Source organism: Phoenix dactylifera, chromosome 1, assembly GCF_009389715.1.
Source record: "Phoenix dactylifera cultivar Barhee BC4 chromosome 1, palm_55x_up_171113_PBpolish2nd_filt_p, whole genome shotgun sequence".
Lineage (NCBI taxonomy): Eukaryota > Viridiplantae > Streptophyta > Magnoliopsida > Arecales > Arecaceae > Phoenix > Phoenix dactylifera.
Genome location: NC_052392.1, coordinates 20,872,442 through 20,891,074, shown reverse-complemented (window position 1 = coordinate 20,891,074; position 18,633 = coordinate 20,872,442). Strand labels below are relative to the sequence as shown.

The 18,633-nt window shown below is 37.0% G+C and overlaps 1 protein-coding gene across 2 annotated transcripts; it reads right to left on the bottom strand.

The window, feature by feature from the left end:
- Positions 1–1,689: 1,689 nt before the first annotated feature.
- LOC103715976 (chaperone protein dnaJ A7A, chloroplastic-like) lies at positions 1,690–16,776 on the bottom strand. 2 transcript variants are annotated; one of them, XM_026808055.1, is made up of 9 exons: positions 16,630–16,776; positions 13,787–13,936; positions 11,064–11,205; positions 10,877–10,934; positions 6,640–6,726; positions 6,192–6,234; positions 3,203–3,251; positions 2,994–3,074; positions 1,690–2,896 (listed from the first exon to the last, which is right to left on the bottom strand). In XM_026808055.1, exons 2-9 carry the CDS (start codon positions 13,918–13,920, stop codon positions 2,048–2,050), a joined length of 1,443 nt encoding a protein of 480 aa, XP_026663856.1. In that variant the 5' UTR covers positions 13,921–13,936; positions 16,630–16,776; the 3' UTR covers positions 1,690–2,047. The 2 variants fall into 2 exon arrangements, with proteins under 2 accessions (XP_026663856.1, XP_008802007.1); XM_008803785.2 differs by lacking the exon at positions 6,640–6,726 and having other exon boundaries at positions 16,630–16,775.
- Positions 16,777–18,633: the final 1,857 nt, after the last annotated feature.

The following is an 18,633-nucleotide window of genomic DNA, read 5'->3' as shown; positions in this document are numbered from 1 at the left end:
GCGTTTGATCGAGCTCGCATATATACCATTCGGTTAGCCTGATCTGCTCTTCTTCGTTCCTTGCTCGAAAGGTTCTGCTAACTATTTCTCCAAATTATTGAAAAATTCTTGAACTATTCTTGATTCTTCCCTAAAAGCTTTGCTAAATGATCGGATTGTGATTCGGCAATCAAATTAATCAATAATCATCAAATTATTCATGAAGTTTGCAGTTTGTTTACAAACTGATTATGACTAATATGAGTAAATCAAGAAACACTTCCGAATTGTCACGTAAGTTTTCTTTTCTTCGAAATTCTGTACATTTGAATTTAGCTTAATTTTTTTCAAATATCAAGATTGTGGATGGGATCAGGCTGACGAATGGTGGCAGGCATGCAGGGAGGCGAGTATACGTACTCTCCTAGTTATTGATGATGGGTTGGGCCCCCATGCAATAGACTGGGCAGTTAGGAATTCTCATCAAGTGGAGTCCTAGTACAAACACTATGTGTGGGTATTTGAGGCAAGTCAATAGCGCACTCATTGGTTTGAGGTCAAGACTCAAGCAATTGGTGTGCGCCAATTGGAGAAGGACATGGAGTTGTAGGCTGGTGGAACTGTTCTGTGAAAAAGATGAAAAACAAGTCTAGATATAGTCGATCGAGGAAGCACGTTGGACTTCATTTTGGTAAAAGAAATTTAAAATCTCTAACGGGTTAAGAATTATAAAAAGAAAGTGAGAAGGGAAATAATCATTCGCAAGTAAAAGAAACAAACAATATGATTGATTACATGGAGTAATTGAGTATGAGTCAATAATTCTCCAAGATTTTTGTAGAATCATCGCACCGATAAATTGCGCAAACCACTAAGAATCTAGGATCCGAATCTAGGGCAGAATAGAGCATTGCCGTCAGAGAATCTTGGACCAATGTCAGAGATGGAAAATTCTCTCAAAACTCATCATGACACATAGGAGAGGCATAGAAGCTTTATCTATGTCGGAGTAGTCAAATGTCCATGTATGTAGGATGAGCAAACCCAAATGAAGCCTTTTTATGGTGCAGATTGATTATTATTTTAAGCAATAGCTACTATCTTTTGGATGATTTCTTCTCCTGGAAAATCCTTCCTTGATGGCTGGTGGTGATTACCTGCATGAATGCCCCATCGTCTTAATGACTCCTCTAAATTAATTTTAACATCTGACCAGCCAATTGTGACCAATTCTATTAGCGACTCAATAAACCTTGGTTTATAATACATTCTTATAACTTACCATAGTTGGTAAACAGGAGCTAATTTGGGTTGGAAGTAGTGTTAAGGCATTGTAAAGTCTCATGCTTATAGAATTGGGCAGGAGTGCAATCACATCCACCTTCAATGGATCATGGAAGCACCTATGAAGTATCCCCCAACAAATAACAAATATCAAATCAAGCTTAATCTCATTTCTGTAGGATAAGGTTACCAATTTTCTTGTGTGAAGTTCTCCCAGAGACGGTTTCTTATCCGAATGGGTGAAATCTGAGTCTCAAGCCATCAAGATTTGTTGGTTTTACAAGACAACTCCGGTAACAGATCTATCCTAGATAGGAGTATAAGAGTACCCATCAAATTCCAATTTCAAGGAAAAGGGTCAATTGCTGGAAAAATTTGCAGTCACCAGGAGCTTTACCACGTATTTATATCACAAACACCCAAAAATAAAAATCCTTCTATCACAGCCTTGGACGCTGCAAATATTTGCAAGTCAAGTGTTTTCTTCTATCATGAAATTCGCGCACAAACTATTCATGAGATGCCACTTAGAACATATCAAATTCCCAAAAGATCTCAGTTTAAATACAGGCATGACCGATTCTCCCCGACATCCTTCAACTTCTACCCTATTTCTTTTCTTTCTAAATGATCCAACAAAAATTTATACTATACTGAAATATTAAGCATCTGAATTTCCCCCTTGTATGATCGGTGGTCAAAATAACACTTGTTTAAGAAACCGCAAGCTCGGTGGGAGCTCAAATGAATCCAAAATTCACGAGAGGGGCAAGTGATCTCTCGACTATCTCCGACTGCTTGCAGTCTTGGCCTCGTTGAGGTTTGCAAGCTCTTCTATCAGTTTCCTCTCTTCGCTGCTCAGTCTCTTTGGTATCTCCACCTGCACCCGAACCAACTGATCACCCCTAGCATTTGGCTTCCCAAGGTAAGGGACCCCCTTCTTCGCCATCACCAGCGTAGTGCCTGGCTGGGTCCCTTGTGGGATCTTCAGATCCACCATTCCATCCACAGTTGGGACCTTAATTGTGGTCCCAAGGATTGCCTCAATATATGACACCTTGCATGTGTAAAGGATCTTAATCCCATCTCGCTTGAGCACAGGGTCAGAGAGAACCTCAATTGATACATACAGGTCTCCAGGAGGGCCACCTCTTCTTCCAGCATTCCCTTCTGATCGGACCCTCAACCGGCTACCAGAGTCTACTCCAGCTGGAACTTTCAGACCGATCCTCTTAGTCCGCCTCACGCGGCCATCCCCTCTACATGTGTTGCAAGGGGTGGAGAACTCTCCAGTCCCACCACAAGAAGAGCAAGTCATGACTTGTTGGAATACACCCAGTGGGGTCCTCGCAGAAGATACAACCTGGCCTTGACCTCCACAAGTGTTGCATTTGCTCGGCTTTGTACCAGGTTTGGCACCAGACCCATCACAGGTCGCACAATTCTCTAGCCTCATTATTTCAATCTCTTTCTCCACTCCGAAGACTGCTTCCTTGAAATTTAAGACAAGATAATAGATCTCATCATCACCCTGCATTGGCCGATTACGAGCAGCTCTGCTTCCTCCCATACCACTCATTCCACCCATGCCTTCAAACAATGACTCAAAGAGATCGAATGGGTTAGTGAAATCCTGCAATAATGAAAGTGGTTAAAGCAAGCAGCAAACAATTTCTTAAATGATAAGTTCAGAAGATCAAGCAGAAAATCCATCTCTTGCTAAAACTCACCCCCATGCCCATGCCAGCACCTTTGAGACCAGCTTCTCCATATTTATCATATACAGCTCGCTTCTCATCATCCAACAACACCTGTAATACAATAAATGTTGGAGGTTTTTTTTCCTTTTTTTTTAATTTTTGCACTGGGAGGGGGCATAGTTCTTGCTGCTAAACATCAATATTCTAATAAAAGTAACCTCACATGAATTGAAACTAACCTCATAAGCATTGCTAATCTCCTTAAATTTTTGCTCTGCTCCAGGTTCTCTATTAAAAAGAAGATATTGGAAGAATGAGCCCCGGCCCAACTTTTAAGACAATGAACAGTAACAGAGACAATACAATAAATTATCTATGACAAGGATGAAGGAACATCAGAAGCAATCTAGATGCAACCCAGGGAGAAGAGAAAACGACCTATTCCATTTCCGTTCACAAATTATTAAACAAAATCAACATCCTCTACAATCTACATATATCAACAGTCATGGAGTCTCCTTTGCAGTGTCTTGCATTGCAAGTTAGTTTTGCAGATTCACATTTCATGGTAGTTTGGTGGGAACTATCTCGCTTAGCTTCGAAGTTCAAGCTAGCCCATGCTGCTTCTAGTAACTAGTAGATGAGTTTTTCTTTCAACTGCCATCTTACTATTATGAATTCCAGAGGCCCAATTTGCAGGAATTCATCTATGGAGGAGTTTGGCATTGCCAATCTTCACAAAGCGCCCTAAGAAGTGAATCATGCAGTTTTGGTTCTTCCAAACTATTATGATTTATGGCTTCTGCCTTTGCCAACATATTATGCTCTTTGGCCTATTTTTTTGACTTGGACATTAATGTTGTTCATGTCTACGTCCAACCATTCCTAGGGCATGGTGTCAAGATACTCAACACCCTCTAATCATGATTCGACCCCCCTCTGCAACAAGACACAATTAAAAGCAATCGACTATGCAAAAGTTCACAAGTAAACCCTTGCAACCAGCCCCCTTAGTTGAAAAGATGCCTGTGTTTAGTATTCAGATTTAACTACTAAGCTAAAAAAATTCTAATTAGGCTAATTATATTTTAAATATTGGACATCAAAAGCAAAATATTAGAAAATTTTATTAAAAATACTGAAAAACAATTCAATGGGTAGGGGAAATTTAGAGAAATCATCAAATAACTAATAATAATTGCAGAAACATGAAGAGATGTACTACATGCAAGAATTTAAATATTGAGGTATGGACCCATACAGTCATGGGTACTACAGTAAATCACATGGTCTGGGGGCAATACAGGGTCAACATGCATTCATTCAAACGAGTGCACGCCCGCACACACACACACACAAAGAGAGAGGGGATGTATCATGAGTACAGGGTCGCTATGCTTTAATAGACAGGCTATAGGATGGTACAACTCAACAGTGTGATATAGGGTGGCTCAGGCCCAAATTTAGGGTGCATAAGGGTTCCCTATATGATCCCCGCTGACTATAGTACATTATGGCTGATTCAGGGTCCGTATACTAAAAGTCTAAAACTCCCAGGTTAAATGTACCTGTGCATAGTAAATACCACCTAAAAATTACATGTACTTCACAAATCCCTTATTGTGGGGTCCCACCTAAAAAAGAATCAAATTGCCCACAATGATTAGGCAACTCTACCATACATGTAGGTTAAACATGGCTTAAAACTATAATTACTTGTAAAAGTCATTGGAAACTCATTAGCATGATTCTTCACCAAGTTAGCATATAATCAGGAAAAACATTCTCATAAAGAAATTTGAGAATAATTAGACAATTTACAACAGGTTGGAGAATTTTGTTACCAGGTTCAGAAAAGCTGAGGAATCTTGTCCCATATATAGCCCCTATCAATTCATGACCCTTGAAACCCGTATATAATCTCTGTTGGTCCTAGGATATCTAGCTGCTTTAATTTATTATCATGTTATAGGCATGATAAGCTCTTCAAAAAGAGGCTGTGAGGATCAGCGCCATATGGTGGCAAAAAGATGCCACGCAACAATACGTGTCTGATAGCCAACCACATGGATGGCTGACATGGAAGATGTACCATCAACTGTCAAAATAAGCAAAAAAATGGTCAACAAGCAAAGTTGGTCAGAAAGCTTTAGCACAGCACGTTGGGAAGTTCTTGGCAGAGTTTAGAACTTGTCCTCATCAAACAGGACATGCCAAGAGATGATGATGCATTTACCCATAATTGTTGCTACATTCGGCACCAGACAAAGTTTACTAGTGAGTAACCAACAATATGAAAAGCAAGTTTCTGAAGAAATGAAGGCACGTAACAACAAGAGATAAGAATGAAGTTGCTACATTGCATTGGTGTTCGCTAGAAAATTCAATTTGTTTATATAAGTTCAACCGGTAGATGTGCTTAGCAATTCCTGATTTGATGCTCAGGTTTTTGATTTGTCTGAACTTTCAGTTCAATGATCACATTTAGCAGTATTGTCTTGGCACAATATTCATTTTTTCGAGAGTTTGATCTGTTCAAATAATTTCAGGCAATAAATGTGATAAGAGGTTGTCCCCTTTTTTCTCGAAATTGAGGGGATGCAGACACAGAGCCTTCCTCCTTTTATTATGGTGAAGATGGGACTCTAAGCCAGGCCCATGGCAACAATTCCCAGTGACTTAAAAAATTTCACTTTGGCAACTTCCTGAGATGTTACTTATTAGACAGTACAGATGGCACTTTCTCTGGACTTTAATGTTTTTAATGTCACCAGGGTTATTGACAAGAGTAATTCTAGTCTGGACTCATGACAAGTTTAAAACTAAAGTGAACCACCATGACATCGACCTTATAGTTGATAGAGCTTGTCTGCAACATATTTAATATAAAAATGCTCAAAATGACTACTCCTAACCACGGTGTGAACACTCAAATCTCAAGATCAGAACAGTGATGAAAAAGAAGGCTCGAGCAAATCAACTCAACAGCAGCAGCAGTACTAACAATATAATAGTTGTAATAATAGTAGTAGTAATAATATTCAATTGAAATACGCACTGCAATGAAAATAGGTCAATAATGACACCATGTTCAATAGCAAATGCTATCGTAGCGGGGAAAAGAAGGGAAAGAGCACTTGTTATCACAAAAATGCATTTTAATTGCTAGAATAATAATGATTACATCCTTGTAAAAGTGCATATATTAGATTTTATTTTTTTACTTACTTGCTCACATCTGGATGATAAGTCCTCGCAAGCTTCCGATAAGCTGGGAACAGATGAAATAGCATATAGTACTATCAAAATCAAATGTAGCTAATAAACACATAAGCAGATAGTGATAAACAGCAATTATAAGAAAACAGAAATCAATGCCAGCTATATTAAACAAATAAATATATACAACCATGCATTGAATGTTACAGCATAAATTCATTCTAAACACTTTAACATTTGAAGAAAATTTAGCACAGTGAACAGGTCTAGTGACTTTGACATATATATTTCATTATCACCACAGAAACGACATAAGAATGGTCTATTAGAAGAAACAGATTTCTTGTGGATAAGGAGTGAGGCAGGTGACACGAGAAATTTAACATTAGTGATAACTACTGAAGATCAAACAAGGATTCAGAGAAAGATGATAGATATTGGCTGAATGTCAACATACCCTCTCGTGGACTGTGCCAACATTCCTGACACAAGTTTAAAGGAAGCAAATAAGGACGAAAGAGCGGGCACATACCTACAGATCCAACTGAGTCACACCCTAATGTTAGGATCTCCGATCAAATTACACAAGTTAAAATACATGATAGAGCATCTAAATTGGGAAACCACCTTGTTGATCATGATCTACAACATTTAAAACATTTAAAAACCAAATATCAATGTTTTAGAGGTTCTTACTATGCATCTGATGTCACAAAATGGAGAATTTTAATAATAAGATGCAGTGGTTAATTTAGAAGCAACCAAACTAGCTGAATTTTCACATGCATTTTGAGATAAGTTAATCATGACCAATCGTATATGATTTCAAATTATTTTGCCATATGACGTATCAACTAGCTGGTTTGTAGGCATTGTTAAGTCTGAAAATTGTTGATCATGATTAAGAACATTGATTCCCTATTTATATTGCCCATGCAGCCATCATATATTTTGTATTTATATTTTAGCTCAATCCTAATGGATAGAATTCTGATTCAAGTATACAACTCTCTTTCCTTGAATGTGTAAATGAATAAATGTACATATGAATAAAATGGAATCCTACCAGTAGAAGCCCAAATCTTATCAACACAATGCCTAAGATACCATTTTCATTGAAAAATCATGTAATATATTACAATCTACAAGAATTTAAGATGCCTAAAACCAGGGGGGAAAGATGAACTTTTACCTTTTCAACTGTGCATCAAGTGGTTGCAAAATGGATAGTTTTTTTTTTCATGGCAAGATAGAATAGACCAAGGTTTAGAATCCTTAAAAATCACCAAATCTAATCACTATATTTTAATCAATACATATTTTAAATATGCGGAAGATGATGTAGTATAGATTCTCAATGTATATGGCCTACCAGACATTTTGGCATCTAAGTCCACCAAAACCATTTGTGGGGAATGAAGACAAGATGCAATGATTTACATCCATTTACAGTTTGGAAGCATTTAAAACCACCAAAAATTGTTGGTAAACAGGTAATCTAAGAAGTATAGACCATGGTTAGTATTACGGTTTTAAACATAGCTCATCATTCACTTTGCTTTTGGAAAAAAATCCATTTTTTGTCTCATTTATTACATAAGCAACAATACATAAGAAATGTTTAGCCTATGGTTTACAAATATTTCAAATATTCAATTCATTTTATGTTCTGCATTTATAAAATTTAAGCTCAAATCCTCCTGATAGGATTTTAATGCAAATCATGTGAACATTCAACATTCTGAAGACTAAAGGCAATTATGTGTGTGCAAAAGGAATGGAAATCCATTCAAATTGATAGTCAAAATTAAAATTGATGATCCATAGAGTTAATTCCATCTTTTAGAATGCTTTAAAACAAATATATATATATATATATATATATATATAGAGAGAGAGAGAGAGAGAGAGAGAGAGAGACTAGGGTCTGGTCAGGTGTATCTCCTCTCAGATCCCATCAAGTCTAGATTAGAAAATGGGGGTCAAACATTGATAATCCGGGCCATAGGATGTAATCTAATATCTCCAAATTGCTTATACACCACAAATCATGTGATTTGGAAACTCCTAGCCTATGCATCAATTGGTAAAAAAAAGTATTATTTTATGTTATTTAAAATGTTTAATTTTTTGACCGCTTGATGCATAGGCTAAGAGTCTTGAAATCAGATAATTTTTAGTGTATAAGTAGTTTAGAGATAGTACATCACATTTAACAGCTCAAATCATCGATATAGGACCCTCATTGTCCAATCTAGACCTAACCGGATCTGAGTGGAGATCCACTCAATTGGATCCTAGTCTATCTATCTATCTACATATGTGCGTAGTGGATCCTGGTCTCTCTTCCTCTCTATACATACATTCATACATACATACATACATACATACATACAAACACACATACATACATATTAATGTCATAAAAACTTACAAGTGCATCAAGTGGTCATTGCAACTACTTGAATTTTAAGTCCCTGCATAACTAAGATATGTAGATTCTAATAAATGCTTTAGATCATAAATTTGGATGACTTCCATACATTTTTGTACAAAAGTATAACCACATAAGTAATGCCTTCAAAATTTGTGAGCTCACACTTACACATACACATACTGACATGCACAAGAACATATGCACAATTGGAACAATTGGATTACATGTGCACATTGTTGTCTTACATAGAAGGTCACACCACCAAGAATTCTATTACATAATAATCTAGCAGCATCTTTCCACTTCATTAATCCTGTTATAATTCTACTAGACTATCTTCCTAACCTTTTGGAGCAATAAATCCAAGTAATGTAAAGTCACTTTGGGGTTACTTCTTACATCAACTACAACAATGTCTCTTTCACATTGATTTCCATTGAGAAATTCATTCTATAACTCTGATTTGGTTTTTGATATTTATGTCTTGTTCTCCAAAATTTTCTCAACTATTTATCCTCACCCTAGAAATAGTCTACTTCATTAGCATCACATCATATGCAGGTTTATTCTATTATACAAGACAAATAGCTACAAATACAAACATGAACGCTCATGCATTAGACCTGACATGTCTCTGTTTCATTGCCAAAAATATGAACAATGCTCCTTCAGGCATAAAGTTTAGTAATGCTTTAAAAGACAGCAGAGTGCAGATAGTAGACCGGCATTCAAGGGGCTGCTCAGCATATAGATGCTAGGTGGTTCTAGAAGTGTAGTTCAAAAAATTAGTTAATAAATCACATAAAATATATACCCTGCAGAAGGCAGCAACCACAGCAACAACCAGTGCCTTGGCAGTGGCATCAATATCAGTAGACCCCTTCTCTTACTCTCCACTCTCACTTCTAGTGCACAATTGATATGGGGGCAGGAAATTGGAGAGGGGAGTTAATCAGGATACAAGGCTTCAAGTTATGGGACATTGGGTACCCAACCAGGTCAGCTCATTTTGCTGCCCAAGCAGTTACCTAAAACTAGAACTTAGAAACTAAGAAACACCCCAGCTCTATACACATCTCAAATAGCGCTAACCGAATCAAAAACCAAAAGTTGAAATTATGATGCATTCTTTTTAAGAAAGGATTATAACCTAGAACCTTCACATCCATGCACATAACAATAAGTGAATATGCGCTCTTTTAGTTGCAAGATGTCAAATGTTGATTCATTGAACTCTTGAAATTTTACAATCTAAAATTTAATATATTTTATAATCACAGAAAAAAGTAAAGAATAAAGATAACAAAATCTAAAACATTTTAGCATATATATAAATGATAATCATGAAGAAGATAGATCGAAGAAGTTGGTTTTTTACCTTTAAAGAAATAAACTATAACATGTATTTTTTTATATCTTGATTACAAATATATTTCCAGGTTAATCTCAAAACTTGATTTCCTGGTTTTGCCAAATCAGATACTCTGACAATCTAAACTTGATTCATGTGTTCATGCCACTACAAGTAACCAGATGAAACATGAAGCTGGTATCCATGGATCAAATGTTATCAAAAAGCTGTTAAACAAGCCAGGCAGTCCCTTGGACCCCAAAATTAGGCCCAACACATGTCTAAGCTTAAGCAGAATTTAAGACGGACAAGCCGGGGCCACAATCAGGTGAACAAAGATGTTCAATCTCGTCTAGAAGCCCAGGAAAAGCTAGTCTATCATAATACCACATGCATTTTAATGTTTATACTCATATGCATAGCGAAGTCCTTTAAACACATCTACCATAAGTTTATTTCAATCGGTTTCTTTACATGGGTCCATGACCATAAGGTCATAACCAGAAACCTATACGAAGGTTCATGCAATTTAATTATGGGCAGATCAGTCGCTTATGGATAGATTAAGCACCTGAGGCTTGGTCTAAAATTTAGAAGCCACAGGTCAATTTCAGACATAACTTGCCTGGCCAACAGACAACTCAATATTCTTAGTTGATAATGACTTAACCTATTAATTACATTACATAAAAACTAAAATAAATTACAAAATATGCAAAAAGAATTGATATGGAAAAAGGACAAAAGAAGAAACAGATGTCCTGGAAGGTTAAGTCATGAATAGTACCTTGACTTTGAAATTGCAAACATCATTTAAAGAAATTAACTGTAAGCCCAAAACCAACATGAGGGGTAGCAGTACAAAGAAATAGAAATCAGATAAGTAACCCGGTAAATGATACTGACCACTTTTTATTTCCGATTTACTGGCATTTTTTGACACACCAAGGACAGAGTAGTAATCCTGTATAATAAGCGTTTGGAGCATAAATACAACCAAGCGATATGCATTTGCATAAACACAAGAATTTGCATTCCACTGCCGTGGATCTTGATCATAGCAAAGGAAGTAGGAAATCAAAATTACACTCACGCTATCAGCTCTGACAACAAGTCTTGCCCCCGTATTACGTCGAAGATTTTGACATGGCCCATTATTGAATAGAGCAGAAGAATGCACTGGGGCAAAGAAACTGGCACATGATGATGCCAAATATTTTTCTTTGTTTAAGGTACTGCAAATAAACTACAATTAGTAAGATAAAGGATGCATAAATAAACTACAAACTTAAAACAGTAATATAATGAGAAAAAAATGGCATTGTCCAACCTAACGTCTGTGGAACCGTCCCAAACCACCCGGTCGTACCAGTGGTGGACCGGGACAATTCCGGCAAGACAACCGAGATGCATCGCCGGAAGGGGAGAAGGAGAAGAAAAGAGAAGAAGAGAGAGCGAGCGAGGGAGAGAGGGCGCGGGAGATGGAGAGGGAGAGAGGCAGGGGGAGGGTGGTGGACGCCAGCAAAGGCCGGGAAATAGGGATCCGGCCACGGCCTCCGCCTCCTTCCCCATTTGCCAACCTCCACCACCCTTCGCCAGCCTTCGTCTCTCTCCCTCCCTCTCTCCCCCTTCTCTCTCTCTCTTTTCCTCTCTCGTTCCCCTCTCCCACGCCTCCTCTGTTGTGTCGGTACAAGCCCGGTATGGCATGGCGCGGGCCCGTACCGACTCGTGCCACTAAACAACCAGTACGGTGCTCGGTACTAGCACAGTAGACCATGGTCCAACCAGTTTATCATTAACAACTGAGACTTTTTCCCCCTCCATCCATTTTATTTATAGTTATATCAGTCATCAACATAAGCATCATCTTTTTTTTTCCCACAGTCATCATCAAGCAGTGTTCCTACCCACTTCACATACATTATAACTTAGTCCAGTTACAAGATGTCATAGCAAACAGAAAACAACAAAGTAAGAATAAAAAGAAGAAAGGAGAAGATATCGAGAGTAGCTTAGCAAGTCAGAAAAAAAAGGACAAAGAAGAAAACCGTGAAGAAAGTAGCAATGACTATTTTTTCAGCAAGAAGACTCTAAAGAAGTTTCCTAGCAAAGAATAGTGAATCAGTAAATATATATTCTTTTTTATCACAGCAAGTATCATCAGAAGATCTGTCAGGCAAGGTACTGACAACAGATCGATGAGACAACAGAAATGCAGATTGTGTAACTCTAAAGACACTAATTTTTTCCCCTACTATCAGTAACTTGCTAACTTTGCTGCTGTACCTTCATAGGAAATTCAGATTAAAAAACTTTTTATTAATTAGTGATTTAGAATTAGTAATTCAGCACCACACAAATTAATTACCGTGCAATGAAGAAACCAAGGAAAAAAAGAAACCAAGAATATCATGAGTTAACTCATTTTAGATTGCATGGGGTCAAGGGTCCATATTAGATTTCAACATGACCCAACCATAGCCCTCTCGGCAATCCATCCTGAATATCCCTCAAAACCTAGAAATCATATGCTTATGTGTTGTTTCATGCTATTCATTTATGGTTTAGGCATTTCCATACCCCCCCCCCCCCCCCCCCCCCCCCCCCCGGGTTCAACCTTCCTTATCAAAAGAGGAAGTGAAATATTCCTCCCAGTTCTGACCTCTTAGAAGCACTCACATTCAGTGGCTGTTGCATGTAATTCTAACTGTTTAGCTCAATAGAGGTGATTAAGATTCTTACAAGGCAAGCTATAATTTTTTGCTTGTTCTATGCAATAATAAGGTAGTCATGAAATACAGGCATGTCTTCCATGATATCAATTAGACACTGCATAACCATAACAACAGTTTGTGACAGGCTAGTGAAAAGGTAATTTGATGGAAGAAGGCAAGGATAACACACAAGTACTGCCTTTTCAACTTATCTATAAAAAATCACTCATTTCAATCATCACCATCTTCAAAAAGACATCTTTGCTTACCTTATTATGAAGGAGATGCCATCAACACATACCAATCTAAAATAAGATGTATGCCAAACAAGCATATAGACAAGGAGAAAAACATGGAAAGTAGTTTTGGATCAAAACAAAGGCCTCAAACCTATTAAACTTTAATTACAAGGATAAAGAGATCCTTACTGAAAGCAGAGAATAGGCCTTAAATATGATCAAACACCATTTGAAGGCAAAGTCTTCATACATGATATTAATCTATCTAACCAGAGCCTTTGACACTAACCAATCATTAGGAAACAACAAACCTATAGATCTATAAGAAATATATGATTTCTGAGAAAATAATTAAGTTGCAAAGATGAGAGAATATTAATATACAGAAGTTAAAAGGGAAAAGAAAAGAGAATTACAGAAGTTAAGAAGGAACAGGAGAGAGAAACAGAGAGAGAAAGAAGAGAACACTTTGTTATTGCAAGTGGTCAAGCCATGCTCACAACTTAATGATAAAGGCCTAGTGTGTCCCCTGTAGGGTTGGTCAAATAACCAGCAGACCTCAGAGCACAGCCAACCATAGTAAGGCCAATTTAAAGTAGTCAGCTGCTCTAATATTGATAGTTTATTTTGTATAAAAAGTAAGATCTTGATATAAACAACAAAAATGCTTAAAACAAAATAAATTTGATGAAACATAGCCCCTAAAGACTGGCAAAAAACTAAAATACATAATAAATGAACAGTTCAAGTTAAACTATAGTATATGTGTCAATTCCATATGGTCATAAATCGAAAAGCATATCCAAACAACATGAAGGCTATAAATTTATTTCTACTGTAATAAATCAAAAAGAAATGCTTACCCAGTTTGGGGGATCAGCAGCTTGTTACTAAAGCAATATGCCTTTGCTACTTGAGACGTATATCTGAACATTAATTGAGGTTGTACTCCCAACTGGGGTACTGAAGTACCTCCACATGGTATAATTGCCATCATGCTGATACTGGTTATGCTATATAGAACATTTGACAAATTCAGTCTTCAGTTAACTCAACTAAAGCACAAAGGAAAACAAAAAATAGCTGAGAATGTTTTGATTATGCATGACTCATAATTGGTGTAAAATCTCAAAGTATATAACAGTTAACATGCAAACCAAAAAACAATGACGTAATTATTAACATTTTTGCTTCCCTTGAGTGCAATGATACTATTTCATGCTAGTAGGGTCATAATATTTTTACATGCCTAAATTAATTTGGAGTAGCAACCGCAATAAGTAGTTAACTCCTATATTCAAGAAAGGAATAACTTCAAGCTAAGTCAAACTTAATATATCCAAGTAAGTGCTTTCGAGTAAACTAATATTTGTTCCAACAGTTCCTTGGTTGATACAATAAAGAAGGGATATATCACAACTAAACTTCATGAAGATTTCACCCACAAATTGGACTTAAATGAATGTGCAGTTAAGAAATGTACAGTGGCAAACTGATTTACACAAGCTGACTGTTTTCCTGCTTATTGTTTTTTTTTTAACATCAGAAACTTGAAAAAGCACATATGCATGAGCATACAGCACCAGAAGATGGGTCTCTTATCTTCTTTGATCTTCATTCATGAGGTATTAGGTGATCTTCTTCATCCAAGATATATGAAGTTAGCTTCTTCATCATAAAGGTTATCTCCTTCATCCATGATGTGTGAAGTTAGCTTCTTCACCGTAAAGGTTATCTTCTTCATTCACAATGTATTAGGTGATTCTCTTAGGTCAAGGCTCTCTATGTACAGGTATTAGCTCCTAATAAAATAAAAATAAAATCAAGATTGAAATCTTCTAATATTCAGCAGTCTACCACTTTATCTAACCCAATATGTGTTCTTTCATGCACCTTTGGTACCATTTAGAGGGCTATAGTGGAGATCAAGATCAAGTTTGGGCTATTCCTAACCTCATTTTCTTGTTTACATTTTTCATTCCTATCCTTCTCATTCTTGTTCCTTGGCACTCGAGGTAAACTTTCAATCACTTTTCTTTCATGTAAAAAACTAATCATGGAGATCGCAATAGTCTTCTAAGGAACCTCTTACCTTATTTTTTTTAATTTTTATAGCAGTTCATTTATTCTACTTGTTACTAATAACATCATAATTACAATATGATCTCACAGATAGAATAACTCCATCAATTAGAGGATAGATGTAGAGTTTTCATTTAACTTTCTTTCTTAGCATTGCTATATCCAACTTAATGTCATTCCGACCGATCCAACCAGTTATTCAAATTACCCACATTTATATCCCCAGAACAGGAATATCCGTTACAGCTTCTGCTTTAAGAGGTTGTCCAACAGAGTTTCTATATACATGGTATATTGAATTTGATACTCTCTTCCTCTTTTTGACCATCATCTTCGCCTAACAAGATATCCACCTATATAAGTGGTGAAGAATAGTCTAACACATATGCTTGTTATTGGCTCATTGGAAAACATCTATAGTAACAGATAATCATCAGTCAAGAGATATATATGCTGCTAATCTTCTCCAAAGCAAAAGATTGGAATCAAGGCATTTGCCCTGAACTGCTTTGGGCTCCATTCCCGACAGTTTAATATTCATCCCAGCCTGAAGATTCAACTAGATTCACACATTTTGAGAAACCAAATGATTTCATTATAAACACATTTTTTAAGACTTTGATCAAAATCACATTAAAAGTAGCACTGTCTCCCCTTCTTTTTATCCATGCTTGGTAGCTTTTGTTCTATACAAGTAGAACAAACGAACCCTCGGACAGGGGATGCATGATTCACATTTCTTATCAAGCTCTACCAACATTGTCTAAAGAACCACCTATAAACTAGACCACAATGATAACATTTTCAATAAATGACCTACTATTGTGCTCAAAAGAATCAACACCACCAACGAGTACCTCGATTTACACAATGACCTGGCGTTGTGGCTCAGTTCCTTCCTTACCTGAGTAACAACAATTCCCTTAAACGAGCTGTTTGCTGCCATGCCACTCCAAACCCTCAAAGAACCAATCTTGAACTTGTTTTAACAGTCATAAAATACATTCTTTGCAAACCTTTATTGCATCAAAAGTGAACTGCTCATATGTAGCTATATTGTTTTGGACAGATTAATTACTTTCATGCAGTGTAGACATGATCACTTAAACTCTCGCCCCACCAGACCAATGAATAATCAGATGTCTAAGTCACTTTAAAACCTCCCTGCACCTGCAGTCCGGAATCTGTCCTGCCACCAGATACTCTACTGCAGTTGTCTCTCCCTCTTAATAGCTTCCACTTCATCTAACCATTCGACCCCGTGGCCAGAAACCAAATCCGTCACCCATTACCCTAAAATTTTGGATATCATCAAAAACAACACAAAACCCTCTACAACTAAATGGAACACTCTGCTGATCATGAAACAAGCCGCTTAAAGCAAAATCCTGACACATTTACCCGCTAAATAACCAAAACGAGGAGGACGAAAAAGAACCGAGTCCGCAGCTTTCGCCCGCATAAATCAAGAAGGCAGTCCAAGAAAAGGTTTTTCTGCCAAAACCTACTCAGTTTCGCCAAAAAGAAGGAAAATAAAAGCAAAGAAAGGGCTAAGAGACCATTAATCTCCACCGAAATCCTTTCGAATTCGGCTGTCGGAGAAGAGGATGGAGGGGGTCGGTACCTGAAGCGGAGGCGGGAGGGAGGGGGGTGGGGGGGAAGGTCCTTTTCTCCCTTTCCCCTCGGGGGCCGGGCGGGGCGGGGCGGGGCGGGGCGGAGGACTTCCGGAATCGTCTGAGCCGTTGGCCGACTTCGCTATGTGATAAGGGAGGGGGTGGAGGCGTCGGGGGTCTGGATTCTTGTAGTCTTGGTTTGGGAACCTACCAGACGGACCGCGCTCGGAGATTGCATTCGATCTGCGTACCTAAATAAATGCCAACCATCGGATTAGACTGATGATCTCCACGAATCACGATGTGGTGTCGGCAATGGTATGCCCGGTTCTTATTGACGCATGAGTTAAAAACCTTTTAATTTTTCTTTCGGGTATTACCTCTAAAATAATTATTATTTTATTTGTATTTTCCCCCAAAAATGGCCTATCATTTTTTTTTTACAAGGAAAAAATGGCCTATATTGAATTTAGGGTGACTACAAGGACATGTGCAACGTTTTGGAGAGCTTAAGAGTCGGTAAGAGTAGGAGTGTAGGACTTTCTCTTCTTTATTTTAGCTAGACAGTGTAAATGGGCTAAGAGTTGGTGACAGTGATAGCAAGTCTTATTCCGACTCTCCTTTTATTTTGTTAATAAAATTAGAATGGTATTTTTGGAGTTGCATAGAGCTTGCTCATTAAATAAATATCTAAACTTTTCTAATGGAGCTAATATGTTCATACTAGGCAAGTTGATGAAACTTCCATCAATTGGAAGAAGGAGGCAATAATAAACAATGTTTCTATGTTCACTCCTAGAGAAAGCAAGGTCAAGAAAAAGCTACACTCTAAGGCTCCACATTTTAAATACTTATAGCCAAAAGAAATCTAATAAAGTCAAAGAATGTGCATCATAGACTAAAGAAGGTTTTGATGTCACATAAGAAATACTAAAATTCATCCAAAACCTCTACAATTAGTAAAGAAACAAGACATATTGTAGCATGAGACTAGAGAAGTTTTTGATGTCACATATGAAATATAGTTTAATACTAAAATTCTTCCAAAACCCCTACAATTACTAAAGAAGTTATACATCTTGTAGCATGAGACTAAAGAAGGTTTTGATGTCGTATATGAAATATAGTTTAATACTAAACTTCATCCAAAATCCCTACAATTAGTAAAGAAGTCGTACATCTTGTAACATGAGACTAAAGAAAGTTTTGATGTCATATATGAAATATGTTTTAGTAGACTTGTTTGAGAAGTTCCCTTTCTTTTCCACCATGCGTTGACCTAAACACCATCTTTCTTTGGATTGGTACAACTCAAAGTGCAAGGCTTAGAAATTGACAAACTATCAAAATGATGCAACATTTGCCAACTAACCATCTACTGGTTTATGACACTCTTAAGAATGTGGAGGATGATTGTCTCAATTTGGTGGTTGAGCGAGATATGCTTTGAAAAGAAGCAGACAATGATTCTAAAATCATGTATAAATACATATGGGCTATTATAATATAGTGATAATCGCTTGATTCTTGATTCATGGCACACCAACTTAGAATGTAGAAGATTGATTTGACTCAATTTGGAGGTTAAGTGGTACATGCTTTGAAAATAAGTGAACCTTTGATTATAAACTCGTGTTTAAATCCATATAGAGACTATTGTAATATAGTTATAATCTCCTACTCAAGTGACTCCTCTTCTTGCATATTGTTAAAGTCAAGCACTTGCTTTGCATGTTTGTGATTCCAATTCACCTCAATCACTTCTCCAAACTACAATTTTTTTTCCAAGAAAAATCTTGAAATGTATAATGATATCAAGACACCCAATCAAATCATGCAACTTGCAAATCAATAATACCAGAAGATTTCAAGGAAAAGGTGGATCCATATAAATTTATATGTTTCAATCATACCAATGTTTGTCATCGAATCTTAGTTCAGTTGGTAAAATGGAGAACTGTACCTGATAAATCAAATAATTATCCTTAGTTTGCTGGTTTGAATCACATAGGTCA

Coding starts and splice junctions, on each gene's coding strand:
- LOC103715976 (XM_026808055.1), bottom strand. CDS start 13,920: ATGATGGCAATTATACCATGTGGAGGTACTTCAGTACCCCAGTTGGGA. Junction 6,235..6,639: donor TTGGCACAGTCCACGAGAGG/GTATGTTGACAT, acceptor ATCTGTTCCCAG/CTTATCGGAAGCTTGCGAGG. Junction 2,897..2,993: donor GTGCTGGCATGGGCATGGGG/GTGAGTTTTAGC, acceptor TCATTATTGCAG/GATTTCACTAACCCATTCGA.